Below are 17,951 nucleotides of genomic sequence, written 5' to 3'. Positions count from 1 at the left end.
ATAAGGATCAGGAAACAGACGGAGAAAGTAAGGCAGGGCGCACAAGTCAAACCGCAATACCGGGGACCGAACTCTGTACACCTACAGAAATAGTACTATGCAACCTCCCTGGCACAACAGAGCCCAAGCAGTGTTGTAGGCGTCGACATTTTCCCCTACAATATTGTGGGCGCCATTAACTCCCATACGGTAAGCCCCTCCCTACATGCCTCTGGGCATCGACAGTGTTGTGGGCGCCGGCATTTTCCCCTACAGTATTGTGGACGCCATTAACTCCCATACGGTAAGGCCCCCCCACATGCCTCTGGGCATCGACAGTGTTGTGGGCGCCGGCATTTACCGTACCAAGCGAACATGGTAAAATCCCTTGCAAACCTTCAGGTATCAACAGTGTGACAGGCACCGACGTCTGCCATACCCGAAGAAGACAACATAACCTCCCACGTGCATCTGACATCCAACAGTGTTGTGGGCGCCTACCATCATCTGGTACCCGCCGGCGTGGGAAGCAAGACTTAGCAGCAAACATACTCCTTCCCTCTCGCTTGTAAAGCCATCCCCTTCATCTATAAAAGGGGATGCGCTCTCTTCCAACATTCAGATTCATTCAGATCGATCAAGTTCACTAGTTCACAACCACAGAACCACTAGGTTCGAACCACAAGCACACGCTTGAACACTTAGCTCATAGCGGGGCTCCTATCATTCTCGGCCCTTCCGACCGGAGTCCGACCGGACCTCTTGTACCCTCCATCTTTCTCCTTCTCGTTTGTAACCCCATTGCAAACTTCAAGCACCTGGGCTCAGGAATAAAGTCACCGACCAACTCAAACTAGACGTAGGGTACGTTGCCTGAACCAGTATAAACCATGTGTCATTGAGTGCTAGGCCACCTCCAATCACTACGTAAGGCAAAACTACAAATATTTACTTGTTGGTCACTTTCTGCACCGACAGGTAATTCGGTAAATTCGGTTCCCCGAGGTAAAGAACTGAATTTACCTCGATAATTTTGGTTCCTGGGAATTAGGAACCGAATAGGGTACCGAAAAATTCGGTTTCGGTATTTTCCAGTGTTTTCCTAAACGCTAAACGGTAAACAGTCGGTCACCTATCGTTTAGCCATTATTCGGGCTAAACGGTCCACTAAACGGGCTAAACGGTCAATTAAACGGGGTAAACGGACGATTAAACGGAAACGGTGCACCACCGTGTAGCGTGTACACGGCGTGTACACGGGCTACACGGCCGTGTAGGCGAACAGTGGTATTTTCGGTTCGGTTCTCGGTATTTTTTGCCCAGGGCTAGTTGGTGGACACTCGTCCTGCGGCGATGACTCCTCAGTGCACGACGGACTCGCCTCCATTGTCCCCCTGTACAGGGCACGCCTCCACAGATGGGACAACCCGTTGTCACGGGTGCTGAGGCTCTAGGGGAGGATGGTGAGGTCTGGCCACCTGGGTTCGGGCCGACCAAGCATATGGTAGGTACTTCTACGCCGACGCAAGACGGCCATCCGGACGGCCAAGCTACACCTGACCCTTTTACGCCGACGATGGACGACCAAGCGGACGTCGACGCAACGCCCACGCCGCGCGAGGCCGCTCGGCGCCTCACACGGTTTACCGAGGAGGTGCAGCTCAAGCGAAGGTCACCCTTAATCGACACTCCACCAAGGCAGAATGCGGCAACCAAAAAGCCCCTTCCTGCCAGGAGCAGACGGATTGCCGCTCAACCGCTGGCGCACATACCGCCCTCCCAGCGGGGCGAGGTACTCCTCAGGCAAAGGATGGGAACCCTATCATAGGTGACACCAACTTCATTCGCGTCCAAGCAAGCATACGACGCCATCTTCACAGGGAACTTGATATCAGGCCAAGTTGCAGCTCTGGACGAGTTATTTTCAACGACAACAATAGGGCTAGTAGAAGAGCCGCTCTTACACCGGCGCGCTCTTCTCGGATAACGGAGTAGGAGCACGCAGACCACGGCTCGGTTGTGTACCATTTATGTAATATCGAAATTTGAATTTGTATACTAGGATGGTCAAGTAGACCTCCTAGGGCGCTCGTCAGAGTGCGTCGTTTGTGTGGTTAAACTCTTCTTCTTACGGCGTGCGTATTCGAGAAAAAAATGTCGAAAACATGTAGATATCGAAATCCCAAGCGCCCTCCACTCAACACTTGTGCACGTATAGTATCTGAGAACAGAAGGAATCGCCACGCTTGCCTTATCAACATCATAACATGGAAATGTTAAAAACATGCGGATCTCAAAATCCCAAGTCCCCTCCGCTCATTGATCTTGTTATTAGTTCCTCCCAACAGACCCAATAAATTTTGCTTGTCTTATCTTGCTGGCTCCACCAATAGCATCATATTATGGTTAAGAAGATGTCTTGACCAGACTTTTGGTCAAGTCAAAGCACGACATATCAAATGCGGGTATGACTTGTGCAACCACCTTGATTAAAATTTCCTTCCTGACTTTGGACAATAGCTTTTCTTGCCAACCTTGGATACAAGCCCATACCTTCTACTTGATGTACTCGAACATGTGCTTCTTTGATTTCCCAATATACACTAGCAAGTCCAAAGCATTCCTCATTGCTTTCTAAATGAGTTATTCCCAACTCAGTTAGCACTAGTTGTTTGGGCATTTTTTCTGCACACGATCAGAAACTTTGGCCAGGATGAAAATTTTCGATCAGAAAAACGAAATCCAAACACAAACCCTTGATTGGAAATTGCCTCGTAATTTCCAAACTTGATCCGAAGTCCTGGCCAAACCCGGAATTTAAAATAGTTATAATCAAACCAACTAAAAACAAGCTCCAAGACCACCATATGCAAGGTTGTGACAAGTGTTTCTCGCAAGTTAACACTTAGGATTGGTTAATTTGAATAGTGAGAATTGTCAACATACTCAACGTTTGCATCACTCTTGATAAAAAGGCATATCTATACTTAAGATTAAAGATAAAATATATTTCAAGCTCTTGAGCTTGCATTATTCTTCATATGCATATTCTTTATAATATGTCTTCGCAAAGGTTTCCATCAACTTTCTTTCAACCCTTTGTGCAAATCCACCTTGAGCATGTGACTTGAACCATTTCAACATGTTTGAGTCACTTTTTACTTACGATATAACAACAATTTGATTCTTCAGCGCCAAAGTCGTCATTTGCCATTCATCTGCGCTTAGTATCTCGAACCCAACTTAATATACTCCTTTCTCCCATCTTCACACTTTGAGTCAAACTTTGATTTGCGCTAACAATAATTTCCCATTTGAAATCCGCCAATCCTTTTACCACAAAGCATATCTAATCACCTCATTTCGACTTGGCATACCTTCTCATGTTACATATGTTCATGTATAGGCACAAGACTAAACAATGAGACAATAGATATGCATGGTCCTCAAATTTAACGTGTTTCAAACTCACTTTATATCTACAACTTAAGACTTCATATCCTTAAAGACATAATCCAATGAGAAAATCGAGGAATCGTCTTATTACTGTCAACGTACAAAAATGAACATCCTATTGTCTTTGTTGTGACTACTTCTCTCGAGGCCTGATACCCTAACGAAGTCATCTCTGTGTTTATTTTAGCGGATAATATAAATCTTTAAATGTTTTAACATATTTGGGTATGTGTCCATACGTTGCACTGGGATCACGAAGTTTTGCCCATGCCTACCTACGGCGACTCACGTGGTTTGTGGTGTAGTTTGAGCTAATTTGATCATTTTCAGAAAATAATAAAAATGTAGAAGGGAAGGCATTTGATTTGTTTGATCAGCACACGTAAGCCAACCCTGCGACCTAACAGCAAAGTCCTTAGGGCAGTCCCAATGGTGCATTGATGATGGTTTCTATCCTCATTAAATGACTTGCCACGTAGGCAAAACGCTGATATGGCAACGTAATTAATGAAGAAAGAGAGCAAAAATCATAGAAATGGTTTCTTCACGAAGAAATCAGGTCTACTCTTGACCCAATGCACCAAGAAACCATGAAATCGACATTGGAGAGAAACCACCAGTTTCTAGGAAGCTCGTGTCGCACTCCCATTGGAGGAAGAAGATAGAGTTGGGAGAGAGAAATAGAAAATAATTATTACTTATAGAAATCATAGATTGAAAAACAGTGTTTTTTAGTGCGGCATTCTACGTTACAGAAACTACCGGTTTCTTTCGTTGGGAGTGCGCTTAGGCTGATCCGCCTAGAGCCTGGATGACTCACGTCCCAAGCAGGCGAGGAGGTCCCCGCGGCTTCTCCTAGCTCCGTCCCGACTCTCGACCATCTGCGTCTCCGCAACCGCCAACCGGTGACCCCGACCTTAGCCACGGAGGCAGAGAGGACCGAGGAGGGAGGAGCACAGGCACGGGCTTTGCTGCTCCTCCGCATCCCTTCATCGGCGATGCCTCGAGGATCCAGGACTCCCGCCGAACCTGGGTGGGGGCTCAGCCGATTTTGGTGAGCCATCCTCCTCCTCTGAGCAAACCACCGCGACGGATCACCCGGAGGCTATGGACTTTAGCGTCGGATCCAGGGCCGGCCTCGCGCTTCGTTTATTTACGCTTTTCTTGGCAATCCCAGCTTGTTTTTGCTTGACTTCTTTGTTTCGCAGATGCTGACTTATTGGAGGCTCATGAGATGACCTCTCTCCTGTTTGAGACTCCTACTGGTTTCGCAGTCTTCAATTTTTATGCAATCGGCCTCTACGTACCAAACGCCATAGAGGTATTTCGATTTTCGTTCCTTGGTTAATGCGAGGTACTTCGATTTTCGTTACTCGTTTAGTGATGATGTACCTGCTTCCTCTTGTTGTTTTATCCTTGTCGCCAGAGTATCTGGGTAAACTTTGCTGAGCATTTTCTTGCAGAAGATGTGAGTGCCCCTTCTTGCCTTCCCTTCTCATTATTCTCACTCTTTTTTCCCCTTATCATTCTTATATTACCTCAGTTGCTTGTCGCCAAACTACCAAGTTCTTTTTGCATCGAGGGAGGAATATCAACACAATCTTGCGAGCTGTTCAACAGTTGTTTACTATTATTAACTTGATCAAAGCTTATGTTGGTAAAGCATGTAGCATGATGTCATTATGCACAAAATTAAGCTAGTTTTGCTAAATGGTTGGAGTGAGTGCTAGGAGATTTCTAAGGAATTGATGCACGGTCTAGAATCTGGGGGTATATGTATGCGTCAATTTCTATCTAGTATCTGGCTAACTGGTACCTAGGGGTGATTATAGTGAACCTTGACGTTGTGCTACTACTGAAGAAAACCACCGCGTTCAGTTTTTAAAATACGCAGAACACATGATACTATCGCTTAATTATATTGCAAATGTTTGATAAATGAGGCCTTAAACAAGGTATATATCATTACAATTCAGACATAAGTATCGAGTTGAGAACAGGTTCCCCAGATTGAGACAGTGCAAGATATATGATTAATTGCTTCTCTTTGCTCCTGAACATTTTTTTTTATCAGACTGTTTGGCTGAATGAATTTCAAACCTTTGATGACAAGTCAAGTGCCATTAATGTTGATACTGGTGTTGATGAAAAGCTTACTATGATGATCATGAAGTGGCACCGCCCTAAGAAGAAATTGCTTGTTGGGAAGCCAGAATATAAATCTGTTAGAGTACGTCATGAGCCTATTGGGCCTGGGCTGACGGTATAGCCCGCTGGTGTTAGGGTTAATTAGAGATAAGGGTCGCTTGCTTAAGGGTCAAGTAAGTCTTGCTTGGGAGTCCAGTAAACCTAGGCGGCTGGGGCTGCGAGGGAGGCCGGAGGCCGGCCGGGGGCCTTGCCCACGGCCGAGCAAGAGGGAAGGGATTTCCTTCTTAATTCTCGCTTGATTAGATTGATACATCTTCTCTCCTTATATAGAGGTTTACTGGACTCCCAAGCAAGGCTTACTTGACCCTTAAGCAAGCGACCCTTATCTCTAATTAACCCTAACACTAGCGGGCTATACCGCCAGCCCAGGCCCAATAGGCTCATGACGTACTCTAACAAAATCAATCATTGAAAAAAGCTTGGTAAGTATGCTCCTTGTTTGCTTAAATGCGTGAACAAGTTTGAGCGCCATCTTTCTGTGACTTTTTCAGGGAATAAACTGCCTGCATAATGAACTTGTAATGGAGGTAATGTGGGGCATGAAGCATCTCATGCACAAACTGGTGCCCGGAGAAAAATCACAGCTGTCTATGGAGGACCACCTCCCTATGAGTCAAGGACTACAAATATTACTGCGTCGTTATGGCTTTGATGTCGAACCAGAGATGGTGCGTTCACCAATTGCCATACTTCTTTATAGCTCCCTGTCATTTAGTGTTTAATTTTACAATAGCTTGTGTACTCACTAAGATCCTTCGTTTCCATGGACCAAAGCTTTTCATGCAAATTGCCATTGTATTTATCTTTCTGTGATGATGCAATGCTCGTTGTATCCAGGTCAATGAGCAGATTGTTGCGACAGCGCGCGTCTTGTTTAAATGTGATGATGTTGAGAAGAAAGAGTATCAAAACTTGTGCCTCATTCGTCACTACCTTAAGAAGGTGTCTGGCATTGACTATGAGAGTTGGGACCCTCTCAAACTTGCAACAGCATTTAAGATCATCATATCAAGAAGTGTAGTTGGTGATTCTGATAAGGTACTTTTTCTGTGAATGTATTCTCATTTGTTCGGCAGTGCATTTCATGTATCACTCGCACCCGTGTGATGGGCTATCTTGTCTCTTTCAGATGTTTCCAGAAGACGTGATATCAAAGTTGCTGAGTGATGCAGATAAATATGATGCTAAGATAAATAAGGTAGCTTGCTTGAGAGCCTACAGTCAACTGGCGTCTGCCCATAGAGTTAGGGCTTTTAAAAGAAATGAATTGGATCGCTTGGTGAAGAAAGCTAAGAAAGTGTATCAAAGCTGAACTAGTGGAAGTTATATGTTTGTAGGGAATGCTCATCAAATTCTGATCGCATTCAGTTATGTTCAATTATACATGTCTGCTTAGTAAATCGATGCATACACATAACACGTGGGCTGATGTATACTCGTTCGATTCCTATATTCGGCCGCTGCAATGGCTATGGCTTACTCTGCTTTTGCTTCCATGATTCCATCCAAACAACGATGGGTCCAGTGCCACCACAGCTTGAAAATTCAGATCAGGTCAAAAGACGCCGTTAATCTCTGAAAATTCAGATAAGGTCAAATGACTAATCGAGCAGGAGCACCTGCGCGTCCCACGAGTATCCAAACTCACACTTCGGTTAGATGAACCCTAAAGTACTGCACCTAATAGAGGCATGGCTTGCGCATTTCTGATTGTGTTTACCTCTTAGCAGCCTGGAAGCGGGAACATACACTACGTAGAAAAACGTTTTTAGGGGCGGCTGGTATCGATTTGTAGGGGTGGTTTTGTCAGCCGCCCCTATGAAAAGGTGGTTAAAAATAACTGATTTGTAGGGGCGGTTCCCAGGCCGCACCTACAAATCGATTTGTAGGGGCGGTTGGTGTTATCAGCCGCCCCTACAAATCAATTTCCAGAAACGAAAAACGGGGCAAAAAAATAGCAATTTTTTTTTAACCGAGGAGGTCCCCGTCGGCAGCCACACACACCCTCACTCTATGGTAGAGTCATTTTTTCACGATTTGAAAAACAGGGCAAAAAAATAGCAAATTTTTTTTTAACCGAGGAGGTCCCCACCGGCAGCCACACACACCCTCACTCTATGGTAGCAGCATTTTTTCATGAATTTTGCACACTTTGCGTCGTGCCGGGATTAGAATCGGCGACCTCTCTCTCGCACGCCATCTCCTCTACCACTACACCTCACATTCACTTGTGTCCACAATCCATTTTGATTCCCCATGTATTATACAAAACTGAGCATAAATTGATTGTTTGAGGCCCTAAACTAATTCAAATGAAAAAGTTGTCAGCTACAAAGTTTTATTACTTTTCGAGATCTACAACTTTCATTTTGGTAGTTTCTTCATCCGAGGTCACTTATAAAAGTTGAATTTCAAATAATAGAAATTCGAACGTAGTTTTCCATGACAAGATGGTTTCAAATGAGAAAGTTATCAACTACAAAGTTTCATAACTTATCGAGATCTACAACTTTCATTTTTACTGTTTGTCCATCCGAGGTCGTTTAAAAAATTCAAATTTTAAATTTTTGGAAATTCAAACGTAGTTTTTCTTGACAAGATGATTTCAAATCAAAAAGTTGTCAACTACAAAGTTTCATAACTTATCGAGATCTACAACTTTTATTTTGGTTGTTTCTCCATCCGAGGTCGTTTACAAAATTTAAATTTTAAATTTTAAAAATTCAAACGTAATTTTCCTTGACAAGATGATTTCAAATTAAAAAGTTGTCAAATACAGAGTTTCATAACTTTCCGAGATCTACAACTTCTATTTTGATCATTTATTCATCCGATATAGTGGTAATAACATTGTTCATAAATGTTACACATCCCTCTTATTGTTTATGAAACTATAAGAGTGATATGTAAATTTTGTGAACAATGGTATTACCACTTTATCGGATGAAGAAATGACCAAAATAAAACTTGTAGATCTTGATAAGTTCTGCAACTTCTATGTTCATGATTTTTTCATCTGAAATCAATTAGTGTTCCAAAATAACGTTTGGCCTTCTCTATGTGCTCCTCTATATATTGTTCCTCTTTTGCCCCTCTCTTTTTTTCTTGTTTTTTTTTTTTTGCTGTCGTTGTTTTTTTTGGGAAATTTCGACTTTAAACTATTATTTTTTTGATATTTTTTCTTCACTTAGGAGCACAAAAGAAGTAACCATAGAAAATACGAGCTCAAACAAGTGAAAGACGTGGACTGTGGAAATTTCAGAAGACGTGCTCAAAATCAACAAAAAGCTTGTGACCACGAAAAGATGATCTTGTGACCACTTTTTAACCAATCAAAAATTTTTGAACCCCAACAAAGCTGGGGATGGACGCATCCAAAAAAAATTTCTGATCGATTTGCATATATGGAACGTCGAAAACGGAGTTCGTATCCGAAAACTAGACCAGTTTTAAGAATTGGCTCCGAATTAGAGGACAAAACGAGAACAATAATTTCAAACAGTATTTTCAAGTAGTAAATGATCTCGACTGAAAAAGTTGTCAACTATAAAGTTTCATAACTTTTCAAGATCTACAACTTTCATTTTGATTGTTTCTTCATCCGAGGTCGTTTACAAAATTTGAATTTTAGTGCTTACTTTTTAATATTCGGCGTCCATTTGTAGAGGCACTTCATTTTTGAGCCGCCCCTATAAATCAATTTGTAGGGACGGCTGGATATTGAGCCGCCCCTACAAATTAATTTGTAGGGGCGGCTCAATATCCAGCCGCCCATACAAATCGAGCTATTTGTAGGGGTGGCTGATAACACCGGCCGCCCCTACAAATTAATTTATAAGGGCGGCTCATTTGGCAACCATTTGTAGGGGCGGCTCTATCACCAGCCGCCCCTACAAAAAATTCGTCCCATTGCTAAAAAACGTTTTTACGTAGTGATAACCCACGTTCCCGTTCCCATGTTCCACGTTTCGGGAACATCTACGTACGTGAATGTTCCCGTTTCCACGTTATAAAACAATACCCTAAGTTCCCGTTCCGGGACGGGGACGGGAACAGGAACATGGCTGCTAAGGTTTACCTCCATGGCTCCATCGTTGGGTTGGCGACCAGCCGGAGCCCGCTGAATGCAAGTTTCATTTATTTTGGGTCATTGGGTTAATCTTAAATTTAGTAAAATGAGATATAATAGCATGACACGTAATTAATTTAGAAGAGAGAAATGAACTAAAGTGGCAAGTCAACATAACTAACTTAGAAAATTAGCTCCAACTAGGGTGAAGAACAACAAATAAAGTGAAGGAATGGAAGGAAGATTCCAACTATTTTGGGCCTTGGCGCCTTACGGCTCCACTACCCTACTGAGCCGGACGAGGCCGGAGCGGTAGTACTGTTATAAAACATACGGACTCTATCCTAAAAGAAAAATAGAAAGAGAAATCATAATCCTAGTCTATTTGTATATGGGCTCTTACTAAACTCTTAGGCCTTGGCAGGACTATATATACGTGAGAGCTCTATGTTGTAATCACCAATGTTTAGAGAAATAAAAGAATAGTCGCCATATCTTGTGTCTATTTGTTCTCTACTTTCATCTAATGTGTTGATCATGAGAGACGAAGAGGGAAAAGTCCTACCCGCTGGCAACATGTTTTATAACACGTTATTAGCACGATAAGCTCTACGTCAACATCGTCGTTGAAGCTGTCGTCGACCTCGACACGGACGCTCGTGTCAACGTCTACACCGTGACTTCTTCGACGACGTCGACACCCTCGACGTTGTTAGCGGAAAGGATCTACTATCTCTACCTGCTACCGATATGCACTACATCGACATGCACTGTCGCTGTCAAACAGACAGTTCTACGACAATGCCAAACACCCTATGCAGTATGTATCTAATAACCACTGTCCTACGCGGCACGTAAGGTAGATCAAATTGACACCCTTTACAAGTATGAAAGAATCGTATCTTGGAGCATCTGTCTCGACCATCGAGTTGGGTTTTGCACTAATTATTTCTACATGAAGTAGATATATGTACAAAAAGTACGTGCATAAATATGTATATGCAATTGCGTCTAGGGTAAAAAAAGAGAGTAAAATGCACTAGAGGTTCATTAACTTTTAAAGGGGTGTTATCAACTCTCAAACTGTATTTTCAGGTCCCTAAACTTTTCAAATGGTTCACCAGAGGTCCATACCCCTTTGTTTATATTTGTATTTTATAGAAACCACCCTCTATTTCTTTTTTCTTTACACACTTACCCCTCTCCGTTCTCCAGCCACCGCGCACTAGCTAGCCTACTGCTCCGGTCCTTCGATTGGTTGCTCCATCGATCTTTATTGAACAGCGGCCACGACTCCCTCGTCAGTAAACGACTCCCTCATCAGTAAAGCCATGGCATAATCCCATACGAACGCACCAGCCAAATCTTGCTCGTCCTACTCTACCAGGCGGCTGACGACGCTAGTGCTGTCGCTCTCGGGGACGACCACGACGCCGGCGTCCAGGCCCGTACCCAAGGAGAAGCGAAGGTGGAGTTTCCGGCGCCCGGCGGCGTCGCCCGGCCCAGGTCGGCGGCCAAGGACGCCGCACAGGGCCACCTCGAGCCCTACGACTTCCTGGAGCCGCGGATGGACCCGGACCAGCACGCTGTCGCCGTCACAATTGCCACCGCCGCAGGCGTTGGTGCGTGGCCACCTGGTGCGGCGCCAGGCCAGCCACACCATGTGCTGCATGCAGAAGCTCGTTGCTGTTGCAATTGCCACCGCCACAGGCGGTGGTGCGTGGCCACCTGGTGCGGCGCCAGAACAGCCACACCCTGTGCTGCATAAAAGATATAATGAGAGTAACTATGGTTATCTAATTTGGCTCACCATAGGTTGCATGTTTATATAGAAAAGCAAATGTTACAGATATAGATGGTTTGAACTAGAACTCCTGTGCGGGACAATACATCAATTCTAATTTAACTCTATTCTATCTATAGGAGTTCTGGTAACAACCATCTACATATTAGATTACAACTCTATCATGAATTATCTCTAACACCCCCACTCAATCTAAACTCTTCTAGCCACCTTGAAGTTTAAGATTGCGAACAAACGCATCCATCTTTGTAACTGGTAAAGCTTTTGTAAAACCATCCGCAAGCTGATCTCCAGAAGCAATGAATCGAACTTGTAGTTGCCTTCTCATAACTCTCTCTCGTACAAAGTGAAAATCAATTTCAATATGTTTTGCTCTAGAATGGAACACTGGATTAGCTGATAAATATGTTGCACCAAGATTATCACACCAAAGAATTGATGTGCGTTGCAATTTAATACCCAGTTCAGCAACAAGTTGCTCAAGCCAAATTATCTCTGCAGTAGCATTCGCCATAGCCTTATATTCTGCCTCTGTACTAGATCTTGAGACAGTTGGTTGTTTCCTCGCACTCCATGATATTAGATTGCTGCCAAAAAATACAGCAAAGCCCCCTGTGGAGCGCCTATCATCTGGATCACCTGCCCAATCTGCATCGGAGAAAGCACTAATAACTGATGACCAATTTTTTTGAATACGCATCCCAAAACCAACAGTATGTTACACATATCTTAGTATTCTTTTCACTGCAGTCCAATGAACAGATGTTGGTGCATGAAGGAATTGACAAACTCTGTTCACAGCAAAGGACAGATCCGGCCGTGAGATAGTCAAATATTGAAGAGCACTAACAATACTTCTGTAGCGAGTAGCATCTTCAGGACTGAGTGGGTCATCAGCATAATTTGACAATTTGTCAGATGCGGATAAAGGAGTGGTGCAAGGTTTACACCCGAGCATCCCTACATGTTTTAGAACATCCTGCACATATTTAGCTTGAGAGAGAGTTATGCCGTTTGCTTCTTCTGTGACTTCTATACCCAAGAAGTAATGTAGTTTGCCAAGATCCTTTAGAGCAAAATCCTCTTTCAAATGAGCAAGAAGAGTTGTTACTGCTTCAGAAGATGAGCTTGTAACAATGATATCATCGACATAGATGAGCATATAGATGGTTATTCCACGCTTATGATATATAAATAGAGACATATCTGATTTTGAAGGTACAAAGCCTAAAGTGATGAGTTTGGAACTTAACCTAGAATACCATGCCCTGGGCGCCTGCTTCAGTCCATAGATAGCCTTGTCCAATTTACATATGTACCCAGGCATTTCAGAGTTCTCAAACCCTGGTGGTTGTTTCATGTAAACTTCCTCTTCTAGAACACCATGCAAGAACGCATTCTGTACATCAAGTTGTCGAAGGCACCATCCACTTGAAACTGCAACAGATAGTACCAATCTAATTGTGGCCATCTTAACAACTGGACTAAAAGTATCCTCATAGTCAATGCCATATCTCTGTTTGAAGCCCTTCGCTACCAAACGAGCTTTGTATCTATCAATACTTCCATCAGCTTTGCGCTTTATTTTGAATACCCATTTGCAATCTATTACGTTGTGTCTTGATTTATTTGGGACCAGATGCCATGTGTGATTTCTATCAAGAGCTTGAACCTCAGCTTCCATTGCTCGTCGCCATCTAGGATCAGCGAGTGCTTCTTCAACAGAGTTGGGCTCGCCAATAGCACTGAAAAGGCCATATCTGATCATGCCATCATACATTTTTTCGGTTTAGTAATACCGCTTTGTAGACGTGTTTGATGCCGTGGTTGAGCTGGCGCATGCGAAGATGCACTGGGTGATGTAGGTGTTGGCGTGTGGTTGGATGCCGGTGAGGAAGGTGCATTTGCATCAACCAAAACCGCGTCGCCCGCGTGATCCGAAGGAGATTCGCCCGCGTGATCCGACGAAGCTTCGCTGAGGATGTCTGCGTCTGCAGTGGCAGGTACGATCGGATCAGATGGATCACCACCGATAGCTGTGCCTGAATCACCATCGGACTGGCTGCTAGGATCTGCTGCACCATGTTGCACTGCTCCAGGCATAAAGACTGGTTCACTAGGAACCTGTGAATCAAGATTGCCTGCAATATTTTCTTGAGCTCCACTAGCATTAGCCGGCACATTAGCATTAGTAATATCAGAGGCAGTGCAATAATCATCCCCGGGATTGAGTAGTGATGAAGGAAGGAGAACGATTTCTTTTCTGAGTAACGCGCCAGCATTAGGATGTAGTTTTGAAAACGGGAAAACGGCTTCATCAAACACAACGTCCCGAGAAATATATATACGGCCAGTAGAAATATCAAGGCATTTAAAACCTTTGTGCATGGAACTATAGCCAAGGAAAACACATTGGGTTGAATCGAAAAGATAATTTCTTGGAGTTATATGGTCGCAAATTGGGCCAACGTGCACAGCCAAAAGTGCGTAGATTGCTATAGTCAGGTTGTTCTTGTAGGAGGCGAGTACTGGCAACTGCAAAATTGATGACTTTGCTGGGAAGCAGGTTGATGAGATATGTGGCAGCAAGGAAAGCTTGATCCCAAAATTTTAGAGGCATGGAAGCGTGAGCAAGAAGAGCTAGGCCAACTTCAACAATATGCCTATGTTTACGTTCGGCAGCCCCATTCTGTTGATGAGCATGAGGACAAGATACACGATGCGTGATCCCAACTTGCTTAAAAAAAGAATTTAGTTTCTCATACTCGCCTCCCCAATCGGACTGAACGCAAAGGATTTTCTTAGAGAATTTTTTTTCAACAAGTTTTTGGAAATCTTGAAAAACATGAAACACATCAGACTTGTGCTTCAAGAGATAGATCCATGTATATTTGCTATAGTCATCAATAAAACTCACGTAATAATTGTAGCGCCCAACAGAGATTGGAGCCGCCCCCCATACATCAGAATAGATTAATTGAAGAGGAGCACTCGAAATTTTATTTGATATAGAATAAGGAAGTTGATGGCTCTTGGCCCTTTGACATGAATCACAAACTGACTCCAAACTCTTAGAACTATCACAAGGTAATTTATTCTGACTAAGAATCTTCTGAACTATAGGAATAGAAGGATGACCTAGACGACTATGCCATAGGGATGTAGATGGGAGATGAACTCCAAAAGCTCCATATTTCGACTCTAGCCCCTCTTTTGGGATGAGAGGGTACAAACCACCCTTGCATCTACCGTGGTGTAAAATCTTCCTCGTGTCCTGATCCTTGATAAGAAAGAAATCGGGATGAAATTCAAAGAAAGCATGGTTGTCTTTTGCAAGTTTATGAATGGAGGCTAGACTTTTTGCAGAGGCAGGTACATGAAGAATATTATTAAGATGAAGTTTACGTGACGGGGTATGAAAAATTGCATGTCCAATATTACTAATATTCATACCTGTGCCGCTTGCAGTATGGACCTTTTCCTTGCCACTGTATTTGTCATGGACTGTCATCTTCTCTAGCTCGCCAGTGACATGGTTTGTAGCCCCACTATCAGCATACCAATTTGTGTCAACACCATAAGCTTCAGTGGGTCGCCCACGATATTGATCATCTTCTTCATAGCGGAAGTAGCATTGTTTGGCTTCGTGATTATCCTTCTTGCATATTTGACATGGCATCCTTTTGTTGCTCTGCTGATTTTTGCCTTGGTTGCTGAAGTTCTGATTGTTTTGAGCTGGGCGCCCTTGATTGAATCTGCCGCCACCACGACGGCCACCGGTGCGCCCACGATTGCCACGTCCTCGAGATGCCACATTGGCCGAGGATTGATACTGTGCAGACCCTTGATACATCTCAAGTCGAAGATCATATTCCATGAGAAGTGAATAAAGCTCAGAAAGAGAGATCTCTCCTGATCGACCCATCATAGAAGAGACAAAAGGATGATAATCAAAATCTAATCCATTAAGTATATGAGCAACCACCTCATCATCGTTGATGCTGACACCGGCTGAAGCAAGTTCATCTTTAATATTTTGCATCTTGTTGAAGTATTCCGCCGTCGTGAGGCTTCCCTTCTTGACGGTGGACAATTGCATGCGCAGATTAGTAACCCGCGCTCTTGATTGTGCTGCAAACATGACCCCCAGCGCCTTCCAAGCTTGGGCAGAGGTCGTTGCAGTCGTGATCCCGGCTAGGACTTCCTTGGAGACCTGAATTTACCAGATAGCCAAGTAGCTGTTGATCTTTTTCCACCCATAAGTCATGCTCTGGGTTGGGAATCTCCTTCTTCTTGCCGTCGACTTCAGCTTCTATTACTTGCGACGGCTCAGGAATAGTTCCTTCTAGGATGCCTAGCAATTTGGCACCACGAACAGCCGGGAGGAATTGGGTTTTCCATAGAACAAAATTGTTCCGCGTGAGTTTCTCCGACACCGGGTGTCCGAGGAGCGATCTTGCGTCGTGAGAAGAAGACGACGCCATCTGTTGTCGCGAGAGGAGCGTCACAAAGACTTCTGCGTTGCGGCCCTCTTGTCGCGGATCTTCACGTCGGGGAAGGAGACGTCACGATCGCCTTGCGTCGTTGCCCTTTTTGCCGACGAGATTGGATTGTAGATCTATTTTAGGAAGAGGCGGCTCTGATTACCATAAAAGATAATGAGAGTAACTATGGTTACCTAACTTGGCTCACCATAGGTTGCATGTTTATATAGAAAAGCAAATGTTACAGATATAGATGGTTTGAACTAGAACTCCTGTGCGGACAATACATCAATCCTAATTTAACTCTATTCTATCTATAGGAGTTCTGGTAACAACCATCTACCTATTAGATTACAACTCTATCATGAATTATCTCTAACACTGCATGCAGGCGCTCGTCGCCGCGCAGAACAGGGCGTGCGTCCGGATGCTCGAGGAAGAGAAGCTCGTACGGACACCACGGACGATGCTGACCCTGCGCAGCTCGCCGCACCACCCCGGCTGGCACCAGCAGGTACGTGGCGATCCCTACGTTCTTGACACTTGACGCCGCTGTGCCGCACGCCGTCCAAACGAGTTGTACCACAAGATCTCGTTAACGCCGTCCGCGCTTACCGACGCCAGTGCGCACACGTACAACGGCTGGCACGACGACTTCTCGTTCGCCACCACGCGGGCCAGCCCGTACCGCTACGCCTACGCGCCGTCCAGGCAGCAGCAGCAGCACAACGATTGCTCGGATGATAAGCCCGCGGCGGACCACCCGCTGTTCATGCCCAGCTACATGGCCGTATCGTCGTCGTCGCGGCAGTGGCTGTCGGTGTCGGTGTCGTCGTCGTCGTCATCCGCCGCCGAGGCGGCCTGGCAGCCCATCAGGCGGCACAGGCCGGGCGTCGCTGGAGGCGCAGGCGATGCCAGGAGCGTGCGGGCTGGCGCTGAGGTACGACCCCACGCGCGTGCAGCGGTGCCCGTCGCAGGCCACCGTAGCAGGTCCAACGTCCAAGATCAGGCGGTGGCAGCTGAGCGGCACAAATCTAATGACGAGCGCGCAACTCTAAAACTCACGTGGTCATGCATGGTCCTGTTGTGTGTTCATCCATTGACAAGCGCAACACTAGAACCCACGTCATGCATGCTCCTGTGTGTACGATCGGTGTCAGAGTTACAGCTGGTGGCGCCGGTGAGGGAGGTACCGTGTTTGGGACCTGCCTTGCCATCGACCCCACGTGCTCGCTGTGCTCCCCAAGCGGCTGTGTGGCTGCACGCCGCCGTGCATGTTCACTGTGCTCTCAATACTATGGCCGGATGACAGAGAGGGGTAAGTGTGTAAAGAAAAAAGAAATAGAGGGTGGCTTCTATAAAATACAAACATAAACGAAGAGCTATGGACCTCCGGTGAACCACTTAAAATGTTTAGGAATAAAAAAATACAGTTTGAAAATTGATGAACCTAAATGACCCCTCCTAAAAAGTTAATGGATCTCTCGTACATTTTACTAAAAAAACAGTAAAAACTAATGGTGTACACGAAGTACATACTGTTTTTGTACATGAAGTACACACGTATATAACTATACTATGTACGCTACATACACTTGCGACAGTGGGTACCATGGAACTTGCACATCTCGGAATATCATGCTCCCGCACGAGCTTATCACGCCGCTGACACGGGCACGGGGCATCAACGTGGCTTGCACGCCGCTATAACGCCTGCGCCGACACCCGCGCTTGCGAACCAACTCATCGGCACCGAAATTACTACCGTGTCTCTTCTGCACAGCCGTGGCCGAGAGCCCGAGAACAACACTATGGGATGACGTGAACAAATCCGATATGTCGTGTCTTTGTTCGCACCTGTCGTGTACGCACATGGACAATCACCGCATGCAAGAGTTGTTCCATGCAGTGCCGCGCGCACGCATCGCTTTCGAGCACCGCAGCTCGCCAT

The 17,951-nt window shown here is 44.9% G+C and overlaps 1 protein-coding gene, 1 non-coding gene and 1 pseudogene across 4 annotated transcripts; 2 read left to right on the top strand and 1 right to left on the bottom strand.

Moving 5' to 3' along the window:
* The first annotated feature begins 4,263 nt into the window (after positions 1–4,263).
* On the top strand, positions 4,264–7,062 carry LOC136457228 (probable nucleolar protein 5-1). 3 transcript variants are annotated; one of them, XM_066457285.1, is made up of 7 exons: positions 4,264–4,489; positions 4,644–4,756; positions 4,862–4,903; positions 5,510–5,665; positions 6,135–6,311; positions 6,481–6,681; positions 6,773–7,062. In XM_066457285.1, the coding sequence occupies exons 2-7, from the start codon at positions 4,670–4,672 to the stop codon at positions 6,953–6,955; spliced, it is 846 nt and encodes a 281-aa protein (XP_066313382.1). In that variant the 5' UTR covers positions 4,264–4,489; positions 4,644–4,669; the 3' UTR covers positions 6,956–7,062. The 3 variants fall into 3 exon arrangements, with proteins under 3 accessions (XP_066313382.1, XP_066313384.1, XP_066313383.1); XM_066457287.1 differs by lacking the exon at positions 5,510–5,665; XM_066457286.1 differs by lacking the exon at positions 4,264–4,489 and having other exon boundaries at positions 4,712–4,756; positions 4,979–5,665.
* A 3,451-nt stretch (positions 7,063–10,513) lies between these two features.
* Positions 10,514–17,058, top strand: LOC136461422 (protein IQ-DOMAIN 19-like; annotated as a pseudogene).
* Positions 15,381–15,519, bottom strand: LOC136462089 (small nucleolar RNA Z247). The gene has a single exon (XR_010760610.1). It is a non-coding gene; the product is annotated as a small nucleolar RNA Z247 (small nucleolar RNA).
* Positions 17,059–17,951: the final 893 nt, after the last annotated feature.

Source organism: Miscanthus floridulus, chromosome 6 (genome assembly GCF_019320115.1).
Source record: "Miscanthus floridulus cultivar M001 chromosome 6, ASM1932011v1, whole genome shotgun sequence".
In the NCBI taxonomy this organism is placed as follows: domain Eukaryota; kingdom Viridiplantae; phylum Streptophyta; class Magnoliopsida; order Poales; family Poaceae; genus Miscanthus; species Miscanthus floridulus.
The sequence above is the reverse complement of the archived record's forward strand: the minus strand, read 5'-3'. Positions and strand labels throughout refer to the sequence as shown.